This window comes from Loxodonta africana, chromosome 1, assembly GCF_030014295.1.
Source record: "Loxodonta africana isolate mLoxAfr1 chromosome 1, mLoxAfr1.hap2, whole genome shotgun sequence".
In the NCBI taxonomy this organism is placed as follows: domain Eukaryota; kingdom Metazoa; phylum Chordata; class Mammalia; order Proboscidea; family Elephantidae; genus Loxodonta; species Loxodonta africana.
In genome coordinates this window covers 136,950,816-136,965,712 of record NC_087342.1, presented here as the reverse complement: position 1 = coordinate 136,965,712, position 14,897 = coordinate 136,950,816, and the positions used below count along the sequence as shown (strand labels likewise).

The window sequence follows — 14,897 nt, the reverse complement described above, 5'->3', positions numbered from 1 at the left end:
TGGAATCCACTTGACGGCGGTGGGTGAGTACTATATTTTATTGGAAACCCTGATGGCGTAGTGGTTAAGAACTACGGCTGCTAACCAAAAGATTGGCAGTTAGAATCCACCAGATGCTCCTTGGAAACCCTGTGGGGCAGTTCTATTCTGTCCTGTAGGGTCACTATGAGTTGGAATCGACTCGACGGCATTGGGTTTTTTTTGTTTGTTTTATATTTTATTAAAATATTTTATTATTTAATATTTACTTATTTCCAGTTTTTTATTATTGTAAATAAATAACAATAAACATTTTTGTGTACCAACCTTTGTCCTTATAGTTTTTTGGTTTGTTGAGTGTATCCTTTGCCACCTTGTTTTTCAGAACCCATATGTCCTCCCAGCAGTGTTACAAGAATGCCCACATATCAAACTCTTACCTGTAATAACTATTATAGTTCTAAAATTTGTCCTGATTTAAGAAGTGAGCAGTGGTATCACATTATTATTTTAATTTACATTTCTTTGGTTATTAGTTAAGTTTAACAATTTGATACATTTTCTAATGAAGATTTTCTATATCTACTGAATTTTCTATTTTTGCCTTTTTTTCATTTGTCTATTGAGTCTCAGGGTTTTTCTCACTGATATTTGTGAATTTTTTTATAATTAAGGATAGATACCCTATGTCTGTCAGGATTGTTATAACTATTTTCTTTTTTTTTGACATTTAATTGTTTTTTTTTTTTTACTTGTAGAATCTCTAATCTTTTCCTTTGTCTTTTCAGAGAAATTCTTTCCCTTATCCAGAAGTCAGATAACTACCCATGTATTTTCATCCACTCATACTATTTTAGGTCCTAAGGATACAGCATAAACATAGTAGATTAAAAACAAAACATGTCTTCAAGGAATTTACATTCCATAGGGAAAGGCAGACAAAAACCAAAATAAATAACTCAAACATATACTATGTTAAAAGGTAGTAATACTATGGAGAAAAATAAAGTCAAGAAAAGACAATATTTGGGAGGCAAGGGTGGTAATTTAAATAGAGGCCAGGAAAGGCCTCACTGAAAAGGTAATGTGTAGGACCAGTAGAATACACACACACGCAACACACACACGCAACACACACACACTTTATTCAGTTATTTAATGAATGTTTATTGGGCACCCACTTGTGCCAGTCGCTATACTATGAGTAGGCACACAAAAGAAAACCAGAGGCTTCTACTCTCACTGAGCTCTCAGCCTTGTAGGGAGGGAGAAAATGAAGCAACTGCAACTATAGAGTGGTAAATGCCCTTATTAGGCATTAAAATGACAGTTGTACAAATTTTATGCCCATTCTCAAGTCACAGAGGACCACCCCAGCTCCTAAACCATAGCACTTAGATAACAATACACTTGAGAAGTTCTTGTTTAAAACGTTTTTGAAGGTGCCCCATCTCTGGTTCAATAAACTTGAAAAGGTAAGATAATTTTGTGAGCAGATGCAGTCAACTAAATTTTCTTTTTGAAAGGGTAGAAGTGGCATCTCAAATGGCATGGCACTAGAAGAAAAATATTGCCCATGAAAAGCAGCTGGAAAATCACAATAGTCCAGATATTTTGTAGCTTTCTCAAGAACTTCCTTTCTTTAAAAAAGGACATTCCAGGTAATCTATAGGAATTTTATTAAATATTAAGGATGCAAATTAAAAAAAAATGAACTTTTCCATTTTTTGAACTTCTTTTTTTGTTTTCCTGAATCAGAGGACTTGACTTTAATTATATCCTTCATTTATAGACAATATCAACAGATTTTCAGTATGAGTGCTAGTACAAGATGCGGTATATAACATTGGTTCTTACTAATGCCCTGTTCTAGGTACAATTTTAAGAAAAGCTTAGAGAAGATTGTAAACTATTTCTTTTGCAATATAATCTTTTAACGGTGGTGATGAAGGAATTGCAGACTCCAGAGTAAACAATGTAGCCCAAATTCTTGAATTAGAGAGGGATCTGCTCCTTCAAATCATATTAGCAGTAGTGCAAAAGCTCCAAAGGGCAAGGCAAGCCAGCATGGGGTTCCCTGTGGTCTGTTATGATCATGGTGTAGAAATCACAGATACTGTTAAGAGTGGTTTGGGCAGTCACAGGATGTTGAGGATAACAGGGATGAGAAAAACTGTGTTAGCCTTTGGCCTATTGATTCAATTTTTGGAAAGGCATTTGGTTATGTTGCCCAGCAGAGTAGCTGTTCCACATCGTCCAATAGTCTTATGAGAACAGAAAAGAAGAAACTTTAATTGACCATCTACTGTATGTCAGGCACTATCTTAGTCACTTTACAGATATTTCATTCTTATATAGATGAGGGAACTAAAATTCAGAGCTAACTTGCCCAAGGTCACATAGCTATACTAAATGGCAGAGTAATGAGTTGTCTGACTCCTGGCATGGGGGCGGCGGGGGGGGCGGGGGGACTAACATTTGACACCACATTATATGCATTAGCTCATACAAAGCCTATGAGGTAGCTACTGCTATGCTCATTTTACAGATGAAGAAACTGAGTTCCGAAAGGCTAACTCACTTGTTCAAGGTCACACTAATAGTGCTAATACATGTTTCTAACACATTATTCCCAAAAGCATGCCCTTTCTTCCATACTGCTCCTTCTGAGTAGGAGTAAATTAAGCGGAAGAACAAAACAAACAAACAAACAAAAACTCTAAATTTACACCAGGAACTTGTTTGCAAAGGAAGGCAAAAAACAACTGGTTTCTGTAACCACATATCAGAACAATTGATAATTATAATGACCACCCTGAGTTTCTTGGAAAAGACATCAACTTACGTATACTATTTATTTTAAAAAGAAAGAAGGTACATTTGATGATAATCCTATTCCCAAATACTTAAAATGAAAAACTCAGGTATTTAAATTGTTAATCCTTAATTATTTATAAAACTAAATACCCAGTGTGACATCCCCTATGAATTTAGAATGGCTAAGATTTTCTGGTATTTTTGTTCAAAAAATTAAACTCTAGATGAACTAAATTGGTCAAATATTATAAACAGAATTCACATCAAGGCTAAAATAGATCAGAAAACACAGAACTCAAAGGAACTCAATATTATGTGGTTCAAATAAATCTTATGTAAAAATTCTATCTAGACCATGTGTTCTTAACTTGGTTGAAATATTTTCTCTTTTGAAGAAGTATTACCCAAGTGTCCCAGTCCTCAACAGTCTGAGGATAAAAATAGAGTCAAAGGATCTTTACAAAGCTATTTTTTCCCTGCCCTGCCTCTGCCCCCACCTGCTAGGTGGAATGCCAAACTCCCTTAGGTTTCTCCCATAAGGTCCCAGAAGTTCCCAGAAAATGGTCTGCATATGTTCATGCACCCTTCTGCCATTTGGCACCTGCCATTTTCTCTTTTTACCCTACTCCAACTCACTGCAGCAATGACCCTGGAAGCACAGCCAACACTACTCTGTGTGTGCCCAAAGGCGCTCTGTTCTGATTTATGTTACTTGATGTCTACTCAGAGGCGGCTCAGACTGATGTCTACAATGAGAGCATGATGCAAGACATAGAGAGTGCTGCTGCCTCTCTCTGCCTTCACCCCGTACTGCTGAAGCTGTGATGCCTTGAATTCTAATTTACCAATTCCTCTAGGTTTTATTTGAATCTTTTATGGTCGTCCCTCCCCCTGGGACACAGGCGTTGGTGGAAAGGGGTGGGCTGTAGGAGAGTCTGAGTAACAGACACTGCGCTGCACTCAGACTCACCCCTCCCCTCTGACCCCGCTCCATTGTCCTTCCACCAAAATGGTGCCCTTCCTCACTGGGGATGAGTTCTTTCCCAGGAAGAGCCTCAGGCCTTCATGCAAATAGCCCAGTGGCAAGGCCACCCTGCCAGCCAGCCTTCCAGACAGAATTGCATCAGAGGATTTGGCTCAAGCTTGAAAAATAACTTCTAGGGACCAACTGAAAAGAAAGCAGTCATAGGAAAAAGTAAGGTGGTGAAGAAAATTTAACTTAAATAAGCAGAGTTGTACCAGGGATGCTCAATCTGCCCTGGATTTCATCTAGTGGGTTTATGTTGAAGGGACTAAATTTGCTGAGCTGGATAAACAACTACTGTGAGAAAATATAAAAAATATCACCTAGTTGTGCCTCAGCAATGACTTCATCCCTGTTTTAAAGATTCAGCTTCTTACCCAGTTCTCAGAAATCTGGACCCTATCTGCTGGACCTGGTTACAACAGAGGTGGACAGTATAAGGACTCTGCCCATGATCTTTGTTAGCATAGAACAAAAAGCTTGCAAAGTCTTTTGGAATTTAAGAAATTATACACCATAGGGTCATAGCACCGCATGGGGGAACCTTTGACCTTATCTAATTTCTAATCCAGGACACAGCAGCTGTTGTACTATTAACATCCCAATATGTATAAAAAAGAAGAAGGAAGAAAACCACAGAAGTTATAAAAATGTGGTTTAAATCCAAGGATGACAGCAATATTTAGCTGACTAATCACAGGAAAAATATGACTATACTTTTGTAATTTATGACATGGAATCTTACTTAAATTTAAACTATAATGGTGATAATGAAAGCAAGTTTTAACATGAAAATTAGTGTCTGCTTCTGATATTCTGGAAAACCTGGTGGTGTAATTGTTAAGACCTATAGCTGCTAACTAACAGATCAGCAGTTTGAATCCACCAGGTGCTCCTTGGAAACTCTAAGGGGCAGTTCTACTCTGTCCTATAAGGTCCTATAAGTCGGAATCAACTCAATGGCAACAGTTTTGTTTTTTCTGGTTTTCTGATATTCTAATTAAAGTTTACTTTTGGATGATATTCAGTCTAAAGTGCTAGAGAGGAGTGGTTAATGAACAAAATCTATAGAGACTTTTAGGCTACTATTGACCATAGAGTTATAGGGAGAAATTGCTCCAGAGAAAGCACAAGACACATTTTTATCCCCTATGACCCCTAAACTGATTGTGTCTGCATGTTCTCCTTATATTTTGCTCTATTACTAATCATGTTAACTTTGTTTTCTAAACTTCAGAAGAAAAAGTTAGTTTAATTTCTATAGTTATAGTTAATGACATCAATAACACACACTATTTTTTCTTTCAGTCCATTTACAATATCAGTATTTAACTAACTGGGGTAAATAGTATAATTCAGGTTGTAAGAGTTTTAAAGATAGTCTATTTCCTGTTGCGACATTCTGGTGGAATGTACTGTTTTTCCTTATTCAGTTTACATATTTTCTTTTTTGAATAAGCTTAAGAACAAAGTGTCTCCTAAATTGTAGACAAAGATATCAGATGAAAGAGTAAAGAGATGGACAAAATACAGTTGTTTGGATCTTTTGAACAAGTAGTTTAGGTTGTTCTGATGCTTTCTGTGCCAGTTTATGCCTCTCTAACTTTCTAGCACTCAATTTTATAAATATTTACTTTGAAAATAAATTTTTATTTTAACAAATATTTATTGACTGCCTACCATATGACAGGCACTATTTTAGGCACTGTAGACACAGTTCTTGTCCTCAAAGCAGCTCATAGCCTAAGAAGGAAATAGAAATGTAAACTAGTAAAACTACCTTACCGAAAAAGATACAGAAAGTTGAGTTTCCACAATAAGTAAGCACTCATAGAATGGGCATGAATTGGTGTTCCAGGACCATCTTTATAGGACTCCTTGGTTCACTGCAGCAATAGGACTATATTTAGGTAGTAAACTAAGTAATCCAAAGAAGTGACAGTGTTTAAGATCCGTGACATTCTGGCTTTTTCATAAGTATAGAATAGATTTATTCTCTCCTCCGAACAGATCCTCTCATTTAAGGTCAGCCACCCTTGGCAGGGAATGCCTTGTTCACAGACGGTGGTGTCATTAGGTAGAAGCAGAACTTCCCAATCTCACCAATAGAAATGTTCCCTCTCAATAAAAGAGAGCGGCCTGTCATGCAGGGGATATGATGGCATTGTCTGAGAGTCTGTCCAAACTTAATCTGCCTCAAGTAAATGTTTTATAAGCCTAGTGTTTCGTCTTAAACATTCAGATAATATTAAAATTGTATTAATATTTTTTAAAAACTTTAAACTTCTTACCACCCACCCGAAAGCTTTAGCTAAGCTTAGTGCTCCAGAAGGATGCCACACATTTACTTGGAGGCTCCCTGACATTCCACCTTGTCCTCCAAAGTTACACACATCCCCAATTTAGAAGCATGGTAAAGAGCTTATGCCACATGGGCATAATAAGTAAGCATTCTTTTCTACTCATGGCTTTTTTTTTTAAAGATGAAAAAACTCACACATTTAAAAATTAGTAAAAATATCATCACGCATAATAATCGATAATGGCATTTTGCCTATAAAGAAAATTAACTTTTGGAAACACTGTCAATGAAATTCAGTCCCTGAGTATAGTAAGCCAACTATGGCTGCCCTGCTTGCTCAGTGTGGGAATATTTTGGAATATCCAATCTCCTGATCACTTGGTGTTTGCCTCAGGGTGACCAACTTTCCTATTTTGCCTGAGGCTGTCCTGGTTTTCAAACTGAAAGTACTCCATCCCTGCTCCCAAACAAACAGGGATAGTTGGTCACCCTCGTTTTCCCAGAACTGGCAGACACTTCCAACAAGTTTCCAGGGACCCTACTGGTTTAGGCTGCTGGTTTGAAGTGAACATGATTCTTTGGTGAAGGAGAATGAGTGGGACTGGTAATACAGCAAGAACACTGAGAAACCTCTGGGACAAGCAAGTCCCTGAGAATCAGAAGACCCTGCCAGGAACATTGAGCTAACACAGCAAAAGTTTTAAGGGCTTTTGGTGCTGAGCTGGTGAATCTGTCCTAGAATAGTAGTTCCCAAATGCGGCAGTGCTTCAGAATCACCTGCAGAGCTATTTTAATCACAATTCCTAGGCTGTGCCAACAGAGCAGCTGACTCAGAATTTCGGACTTTAAGACAGCAGATGAATGATATTTCCACCACACAAACCTGACCATGCCACTGGCCTGCTTCTTTAAAAGTTCCAAGGCTTCATGCTGTTCCAGGATGAAATGCAAACTCACTGCCTGGCTTACAAGGCGGTTCATGATTTGGCCATTGTTTATCACTCCAGTCTCATATCGCACCATCCCACGCATCTAAATCTGTTTGGCTTTTGCATACAGTCTCCCCGCTGCCTGAAATACTTTTTTACCTCCTCCCTTTCTCTGGGTAAAATACTCCTTGTGAAATTTCCATCGCTTCCTTTAGGAAGTCTCCTCTGATAGCTCAGATTCAAATCAAGTGTCCTTCTAGCCCCCATATTTCCTCCATCATAAGGTGTATCATGTTATATTGTAAATGCCTTACAATTGTTTGTCTATAGCTCACTAGATTTTAATCCCTGAAGATGCAGTTATATCTCTAACACTGAATACAATGCATTACACAAAGTAAATGCTCACATACACTTATTGAATGAATGGCTGGATTCAGCCCTCTTTTGAACCTATGGAAACCTAAGTGGTGGGGTGGTTAAGTGCTACGGCTGCTAACCAAAACGTTGGCAGTTTGAATCCACCAGGTACTTCTTGGAAACTCTATGGGGCAGTTCTACTCTGTCCTATAGGGTCGTTATGAATCAGAGTCAACTCAGCAGCAATGGGTTTGGGTTTTTGGTTTGAACCTACGCCACCTGTGTGGGCTCCACCTGCTCAGTGTCTTATCCTGGCTCCCTGATCAATTCCTGTTCTCCCAGCAAAGCCCAGATGCCCTCCCATGACTTTATAAGATGAATCAATCACACTTACCTGGCTTCCCTGGGCTTTGAAGAGTGGTTCTTTGCTGCCCCCACATGTTCCTTATGCAGCCAACTGAGACAACCCCTTGGTCTACCTTGTATAGCCAACTGCTCCACCTGGTGTGGTCTTGTCTCAGTTCTGTGGGGACATCTTTGTCCTTGGCCTCCATATTCTTCCACTGGCACAAAGAGGAGCCATGAAGGGCAGAAGAGACTCCTATATCTCTGTTTCTACCCCCAATCTCATTTTGTTTTCCTCCATCACCAGGAGTAAATAAGTCGAAAATTTGTATAAAGTCCCTCATGCCACTTTTTTTCCCCAATCAGAAGATTAACTCTTTTCTAGAGTCCTTCTCTGGACCATTTGCTCCCCAACATCTAACCATTTTAACCACCTTGTTCTGACTAAATTTCTGTGGAAAATAGTAATGTCCAAGGACAGAAACTTCAGTACATTCTGAATTTTATTCTTTTATAGAAAAATTAACAAGTTTCTCAAAATGGAGATGTAAAGGGATTTTATTCCTAAAATGTAGGATCTTATATACATGGATTGAATCATAAGTTTGAAGTAGTAAAAAGTGTATTGAGATCTTCATTAATCTATGCTGAAACAGATACTATAACATTAGTCATATATTTGCTGTACTGACCTTTTTTTAAATAGCTGTAATTTATAGACAACATTTTTACTCCCTTCATGGTTATTATACTTAATAAAGCCATTAAAAAATCCTTAATAAACCTCATGGTAAATAGTGTGGTTCTAAATATATAGTGCATACTATTATACCCCTATAGCCTTTTTTCCTTTGGTAATTAGCAGCCACGGTAATTAAATTGAGGATGAAATGTGTAGTATATGTAGCATATCACAATTAGAATAGTTCAAACACAAGTACACTTTTAGGAAGAGAACTAATAAATAGGTGCATCTTATCAGCTGGAACAAAAAGCAGCTGTATTCTTTTGGAGAATTAGGAAGACTCAGTCAAGAAGATAATGAATACCATTAATATTTACATATTTTTAAACTGAAAATGATACCTACTTAGAGTTTTTAAAGCACATTATTTACTTCTTGTTAGAGCCATGCAAAGTCCCTGTGACACAGGGAAGTGTTGGTGTCCCCTTTTTATAGACAAGAAAATGGAGTCAGAGAGGTTAAATCACTTTTGGAAGGAGGCTGCTCCTTTCATCCACCTTATGTCTTTAAGATGTTTACCAAAGTCTGTCTCTCTGGCAGCCTCTCCTAGTCTCCTTGTTGTGGTGGGATCTGACTTTCTTATTCCTTCACTTAGCTTTATCAGGACTCTGAAAGGACAGGGGATAAATGTACGAGAACCAGAAGTTATGTTTTCTCATTTTATTCTCAAAAATTCACTGTGTGGAGTTGCATAGAAATATTCAGACGGAACTGACAAGTTACTAGTATCTGAGCTACTCATAAAATAGAGGAAAAAAATACATGTCTTTTCTGTTTTTTTTTTTTTTTTTCATAGAACTCCTAAATATACCTATCTATGTGGTCCTTTGATTAAAGCCAAATCAGTTCTGGACACGAATAGCAAGATTATCAGAAATGAAATGGAAACAATTATCCTACCTTTGTAATATAACAGGCAGACATTTTCTCACTTGAGATTTTGTTGGTGATTTTAGGTCTTGTACCTTAAGGAAGATGTAACAGAGCTGTAAATGTGCATCAGAAATGATCAAGAGGACACATTTAAGTAGGAAAAAAATGGGCTCTAGTCTGGAAAAATGAAGGCCTTGAGAAATTTTATTAAAACCTCTAAAATTATGCATGTTTTAAATAAGGTAAACATAGACTTAGGTTAATTTCCAAATTTTAAAATACTAGAAACTACCACTAGAATGTTGAAAGAAATACTTCAAAATAAGTATCTGTTAAGTGAGTTAATATTTAGAGTTAGCTGACACCTCTACATTCATGTTTTCTTATTTAATACCAAAGATAATAAAGATGTAGAGTTTATATCTCAGAGGGAAGATTCAGAGTGAAACTATAAACAAATTCAGAGAATCAGGATCATGGGAGGGGAACGGACCTTAAGTATCCTTTGATCTAACACCTCATCTAGAACTTAGATTTTTAAATCATTCTCCCAAGGAACTTAGGTAAATTTGTCTACTCATAATGGGTAATTTGGAGGTGTGGTCCTATTCTTTTATGGCTGATTTCGAGGACTATCATTGCTTTTTGTAATCAAAAATTGACTCCTCTATTGAATTGACCATTAGTCTACTCTGATTTAAAAGTTCTTTTAGAAAAAGATGTTCTTAAGAGCAAATTATGATTTCTAGATCATTAGACTATATGCCTTAAATGTTACATTTGAGTAGGGAAGAATATATTTTATAAAATTCATTTTCTGCCCATGCAGCAAAAAGGTACCTAATGATGGGGACCTAACAGAAACAATAATAAATCATTACTATTAATTTAAGACCTACTGTGTGCCAGGTTCATACATATTAGGTATTTTATATAATGATATCCGATTTCATCCAAACTACATTTGTATAAGAAAATTATTAGGATCCCATTTTATAGATGATAAAACTAAGCCAAAGCAGTGTTAATAGTTTATACAAATCACACAGCAAAACTGGAATGGATACTAATTCCAAGTTTTTTCAGAGCTAGGCTCTTTCTACAATACCATGCTGTGAATTTTATTTCCATGTTTTAATTTAAATTCTTATTTGCCTGATAGATTTAAGATTTATTTAATTTTCTCTTGTGCTCAGATCATTTGAATTTGTACTAACCAGCAGTGCAATTTATGCACTCAAGATTGTTTAATGAAGTTTACATTTGAGCTGTTTTCCATTTAGTTTAACCCACAATTAGGGACAAAATGTTTTTCAGGGTATCATTTATAGAAATGCCATATGGAAATTGTTCTGCTGTGATTCCTTCAGCTATCTAGTCAGAATGTGACTAATCAGAATAAATATTAGGTGGAAAAGCCTAGAATTCTTCCATCACCTTGTGTTCAGTAATTTCCCTGATCAGTGGCTGTTCTAGGCATTCTGGACATGAATAGGAATATTATCGGAAATAAAACGGAAACATATTTCTACCGTTTTTGAAATAATTGTAAAAGGAATCGAAATGACGTCAAAAGCAGGATACAGAATAATCATTTGGACAATTTTGGTTTTACATCCTTCTTTGTGTTAGACCCTAGAAACACTGTGCATAGACTTGTCTGTAGCCAGAATTAAGGTGGCTTTCTCAGCATTGGACATATGGAAAAGAGAGAACTTTCTATTGAATAATTTGCTTTTGTTCCATTTATGTGAAAGAATGATGAAGTATCCCTTCTTTTTAAAAAAACATAAAACTTTTTTCCCTTTATAAAATTAATTACATGCTCACTCTAGAAAATTTAGACAATACAGATAAGCAAAAAGAAGAGTTTAACAGCAGCCCAAAAACTCAACATCCAATATTTTTTAGTGTGTGTATTCTAAGCCGTTTTCTTTTGGTCTCTCATTTATTAGGTTTTTTTTTTTTAACCCAAGTGTTATGACCAAGTCTATTTTCTAAACTTCTACAATAATTTTTTTTTAAAGATTTTAAGTTCTGTTTTAATTCTATTTTTTCTTAGGCAGCCTCTGTAGTATGTGTCAGAGAGCAGGGGAGCAGACCATCTGAAATCTTTATATTTCATTATGAATTGACGTTTCTATTTATTATACAAAGGACAGTACATTCTATGTCTGTCCTACAAATCTTCATAACATGTTAAAATGGAAGCTTTAGAAAACAGCCTTTACTTCATCTTATTTAAAAATAGAAAAGAGACAGTCGCTTGTTAGCGAGACTGCCAGCTCGCCAACTCTTCATTGTTGCCATTTTCAAATGTGATTCTAAATTTTCCTTCCTGTCATTTCACAGGTCACTGAATTCACAGGCCTGTGTTTCTTCTTTCAGAACACTCTTTTCTTCTTCAGCTTTGTACAAAGCAAAAGGTTGACCTCAGGTGTGAAGTTGATCTAAAGGAGAAAGGTGACCAAACCTTCCTAAAAAGAAAAAATGAAATCCACTTGAACTGAGGTGGGGGAAGTTAGATTGAATATTGAATATCGAATATTGAATATTTGGATTGGTTGTGAGTCTGTTAAGGTTTAGAGTGGAAGAGTAGCACTCAACCTTGGAACCACCTGGGGAGCTTTAAAAGTAGTGATGCCTGGTCCTTCCCCCAGAGATTCTAATGTAATTGGTCTGGGATGTGACTGGGCCTTGGGCTTTTGTTAAAGTTTCCCAGGTGATTCCAATACAGTCAGGCTTGAGAAACATTGTTTTAGAAGATGCTCTACCAGGCGCTCCTTGGAAACTCTATGGGGCAGTCCTACTCTGTCCTATAGGGTCGCTATGAGTTGGAATCGACTCGACGGCACTGGGTATACATATTCAGAGCCCTGGTGGCGCAGTGGTTAAGTGTTCAGCTGTTAATCAAAAAGGTCAGCAGTTCGAATCCACCAGCTACTCCTCGGAAACCCTATGAGGCAGGTCTACTCTGTCCTACAGGGTCACTATGAGTCAGAATTGACTTGATGGCAACTGGTTTGTACATATTTGCCTGTGTATTATGAACATAGGGGACAGTCTCTGCCTGAAGACAAATGACTGTCTACATACCTTGAAGCTCCTTCAGTATAAGGCCACCATGTGCACTTGGATGTAGATGCCTAGCAAAGGGAATGAACAGGGACTGAAATACAGCCCGATCTTGGCTCACTCATCAAAGTGCACCCTGGCTTGGAGTTGTATCTCCTGGATGAAGGGAGCACCTTTTTCCAGTTTGCATAAAGGCATCGTACAGGCCAGCCTGACACAGCCTGTGTGCATATCTTCTTCCACCCTGCATGGTGACACATTGCCTCTCCTTCAAACCATTTTCTGATTCTAACATTCTAGCTAATTCCAAACCACTAGGTTCTTTAAAAATTAATCTTTTCCATTTTCTCTTGAAATGAGCACATCTATACGTGGCCTAGATAACATAGGAAAAATCTGCAAATTCCAGTCTGTTGATGTTCCTGTAATGAATTAGTATTTAGCCCTCTGGAATTAGATTAATTTGGAGGCCAGGGAAGAGCAATAAAAGTGGGAAACCTCAAGAAAGAAAAACTCTGTAACGGGCTTATTGTAAATACTCATGGCTGACTGGTTTAGAGTACCATGCTAATGAGCCAGGTTTATAATTTCAAACCCATAGTTGGCATAACACAGGGGCCAACTCTATCCTGTTGTCACACTTGACACTCCATTTCCAACCAGTTTGTTCTTTAGTAAGGTTGGAATGAAGTCAGGATATTTCATACCATCACTATTACTGGAAAAACAGCTCCAAGTATATGTCCAGATGGGAGTGCATTCAGTATATGTCAGCTGCATCATAACTAGAGAGCTCATCAGTACTAACCAGTACAAAATATATCCAGATGTATTTGCATTATGTGATGGGGACCATAGTCAACATGATGTAAAACCTACAATCACATGGTGTTTTTTGTTTTTGTTTTTGAGAGCTCCAATAAGATGCTAAAGTTCTGCTAAGAAACTAAAAGAACAACCCTGGCCCTACCATCCTGGCTCATTTGGTTGGCAGTCTGTTTATTGAAAGGATGAGACTTCACCTTCAGTGTGAATACATGAGATTGAAATAGTCCAGCACCATCCCATCCACATGTTTCTGTGCAAAATGAATTACTTGATGGGAAACATGAAATCACTAATAAAGGCTATTTTTGTTAATTGCACATGGAGTTAGAATGGGAAGAACAGTGTTTATTTTAAACCAGGTTTGAATACTACATTGAGTGCATAAATAGAAAACCTCATAATGCACTGAAATGAGGTAGGTATCCCAGGACCAGCCCTACCCTCTCTCAAATTATTGCTACTTAGACAAAGCAATTCTTATGGAGTTAATATTAGCACAATCCCTTTTTCTGCTTGCCTGCTTCCTAGCAACCTGATGCAGAATATCTGCTTGCCAATCTGCTTTTGCTGAAGAATAAGAACAGAATCTCTAGTGAATTTGCCAATAGTCTCGAAGAGATGGGGATGCATTCAATAAGCTCTGTGTTGATTTTGTGAGCCCAGCGTGTAATTTATGTTGTCAACCCTCTGACCTTGTTGCATTCTCTACCACAGGCCAGGGAAGATGTGATCCACATGCTGAAGACAGAGAAAACCAAACCTGAGGTTCTGGAGGCTCATTACGGGTCTGCGGAACCAGAGAAAGTGCTACGGGTCCTGCACAGAGATGCCATCCTTGCCCAGGAGAAGTCCATAGGAGAAGATGTCTATGAGAAACCGATTTCAGAGGTAACAAAATGACACCAAATAGTCACCCTAGAAGGGAATCTCAGAGTGACATGGTAATCTTTACGTTCTTCCATTTTACATGCTTTAACCTTTTATTTCAAAAGACAAACTTTTAATGTTATACTAACATAGTTAAGTTTTAATTAAATAACTCATGAATTATAATGGACAAGTTTCAATTGCCAGAATTCTAGAAGACTTTTCGTAACTACACTTAAAGCCCAAAATGTATTTCTCCCTGTGATTATGACATCTCAGTTGCATGCCCTTGCAGTCTCTTATTCTTCTCTAAGATGACGTCTGTAAAAATTTGAAGTGCTTATTTGCTTTAGCATTGAGGTGTCAGGATTATTATTGAATTGGTAACCCAAAATTAAATGGATTTTATTACTGATACTTATGGTTATAAAAAGAACATGGAAATTAAAAATCCGAAGCAACTTATTATAAATTTAACTTTGAATGTATGTCAAGCCTTTGCAGTAGCTTAGTCTGAGAGATCTCAGAGACGAGATCTGCTTTACATAGCATTCACAACAGATTGATGGTCCCATAATTTTCCAATTTCTGCAACAAGGATAAACTGGAGCTCTGTTGTCATTTTTCCTTAAAATGTTAAGGGATGATTATAGGAGAGGAAGCACGGATAGGAAGGAAGCACTGGCTTTGCAGTCAACTGGCTGGATCCACTTTCATATCTAAGATCTACCTTGACTAGCTTCGTATGGCTTT

The 14,897-nt window shown here is 37.3% G+C and overlaps 1 protein-coding gene across 3 annotated transcripts in view; it reads left to right on the top strand.

Annotated features, from left to right (window-relative positions):
* Positions 1–14,897, top strand: part of FILIP1 (filamin A interacting protein 1) — a 236,788-nt gene that overhangs the window by 153,567 nt on the left and 68,324 nt on the right. For all 3 annotated transcript variants that reach the window (XM_064288095.1, XM_064288091.1, XM_023544335.2), the window contains exon 3: positions 13,992–14,165. In XM_064288095.1, coding sequence (XP_064144165.1) covers positions 13,992–14,165 — 174 coding nt within the window. The remainder of the gene's footprint in view (positions 1–13,991; positions 14,166–14,897) is intronic.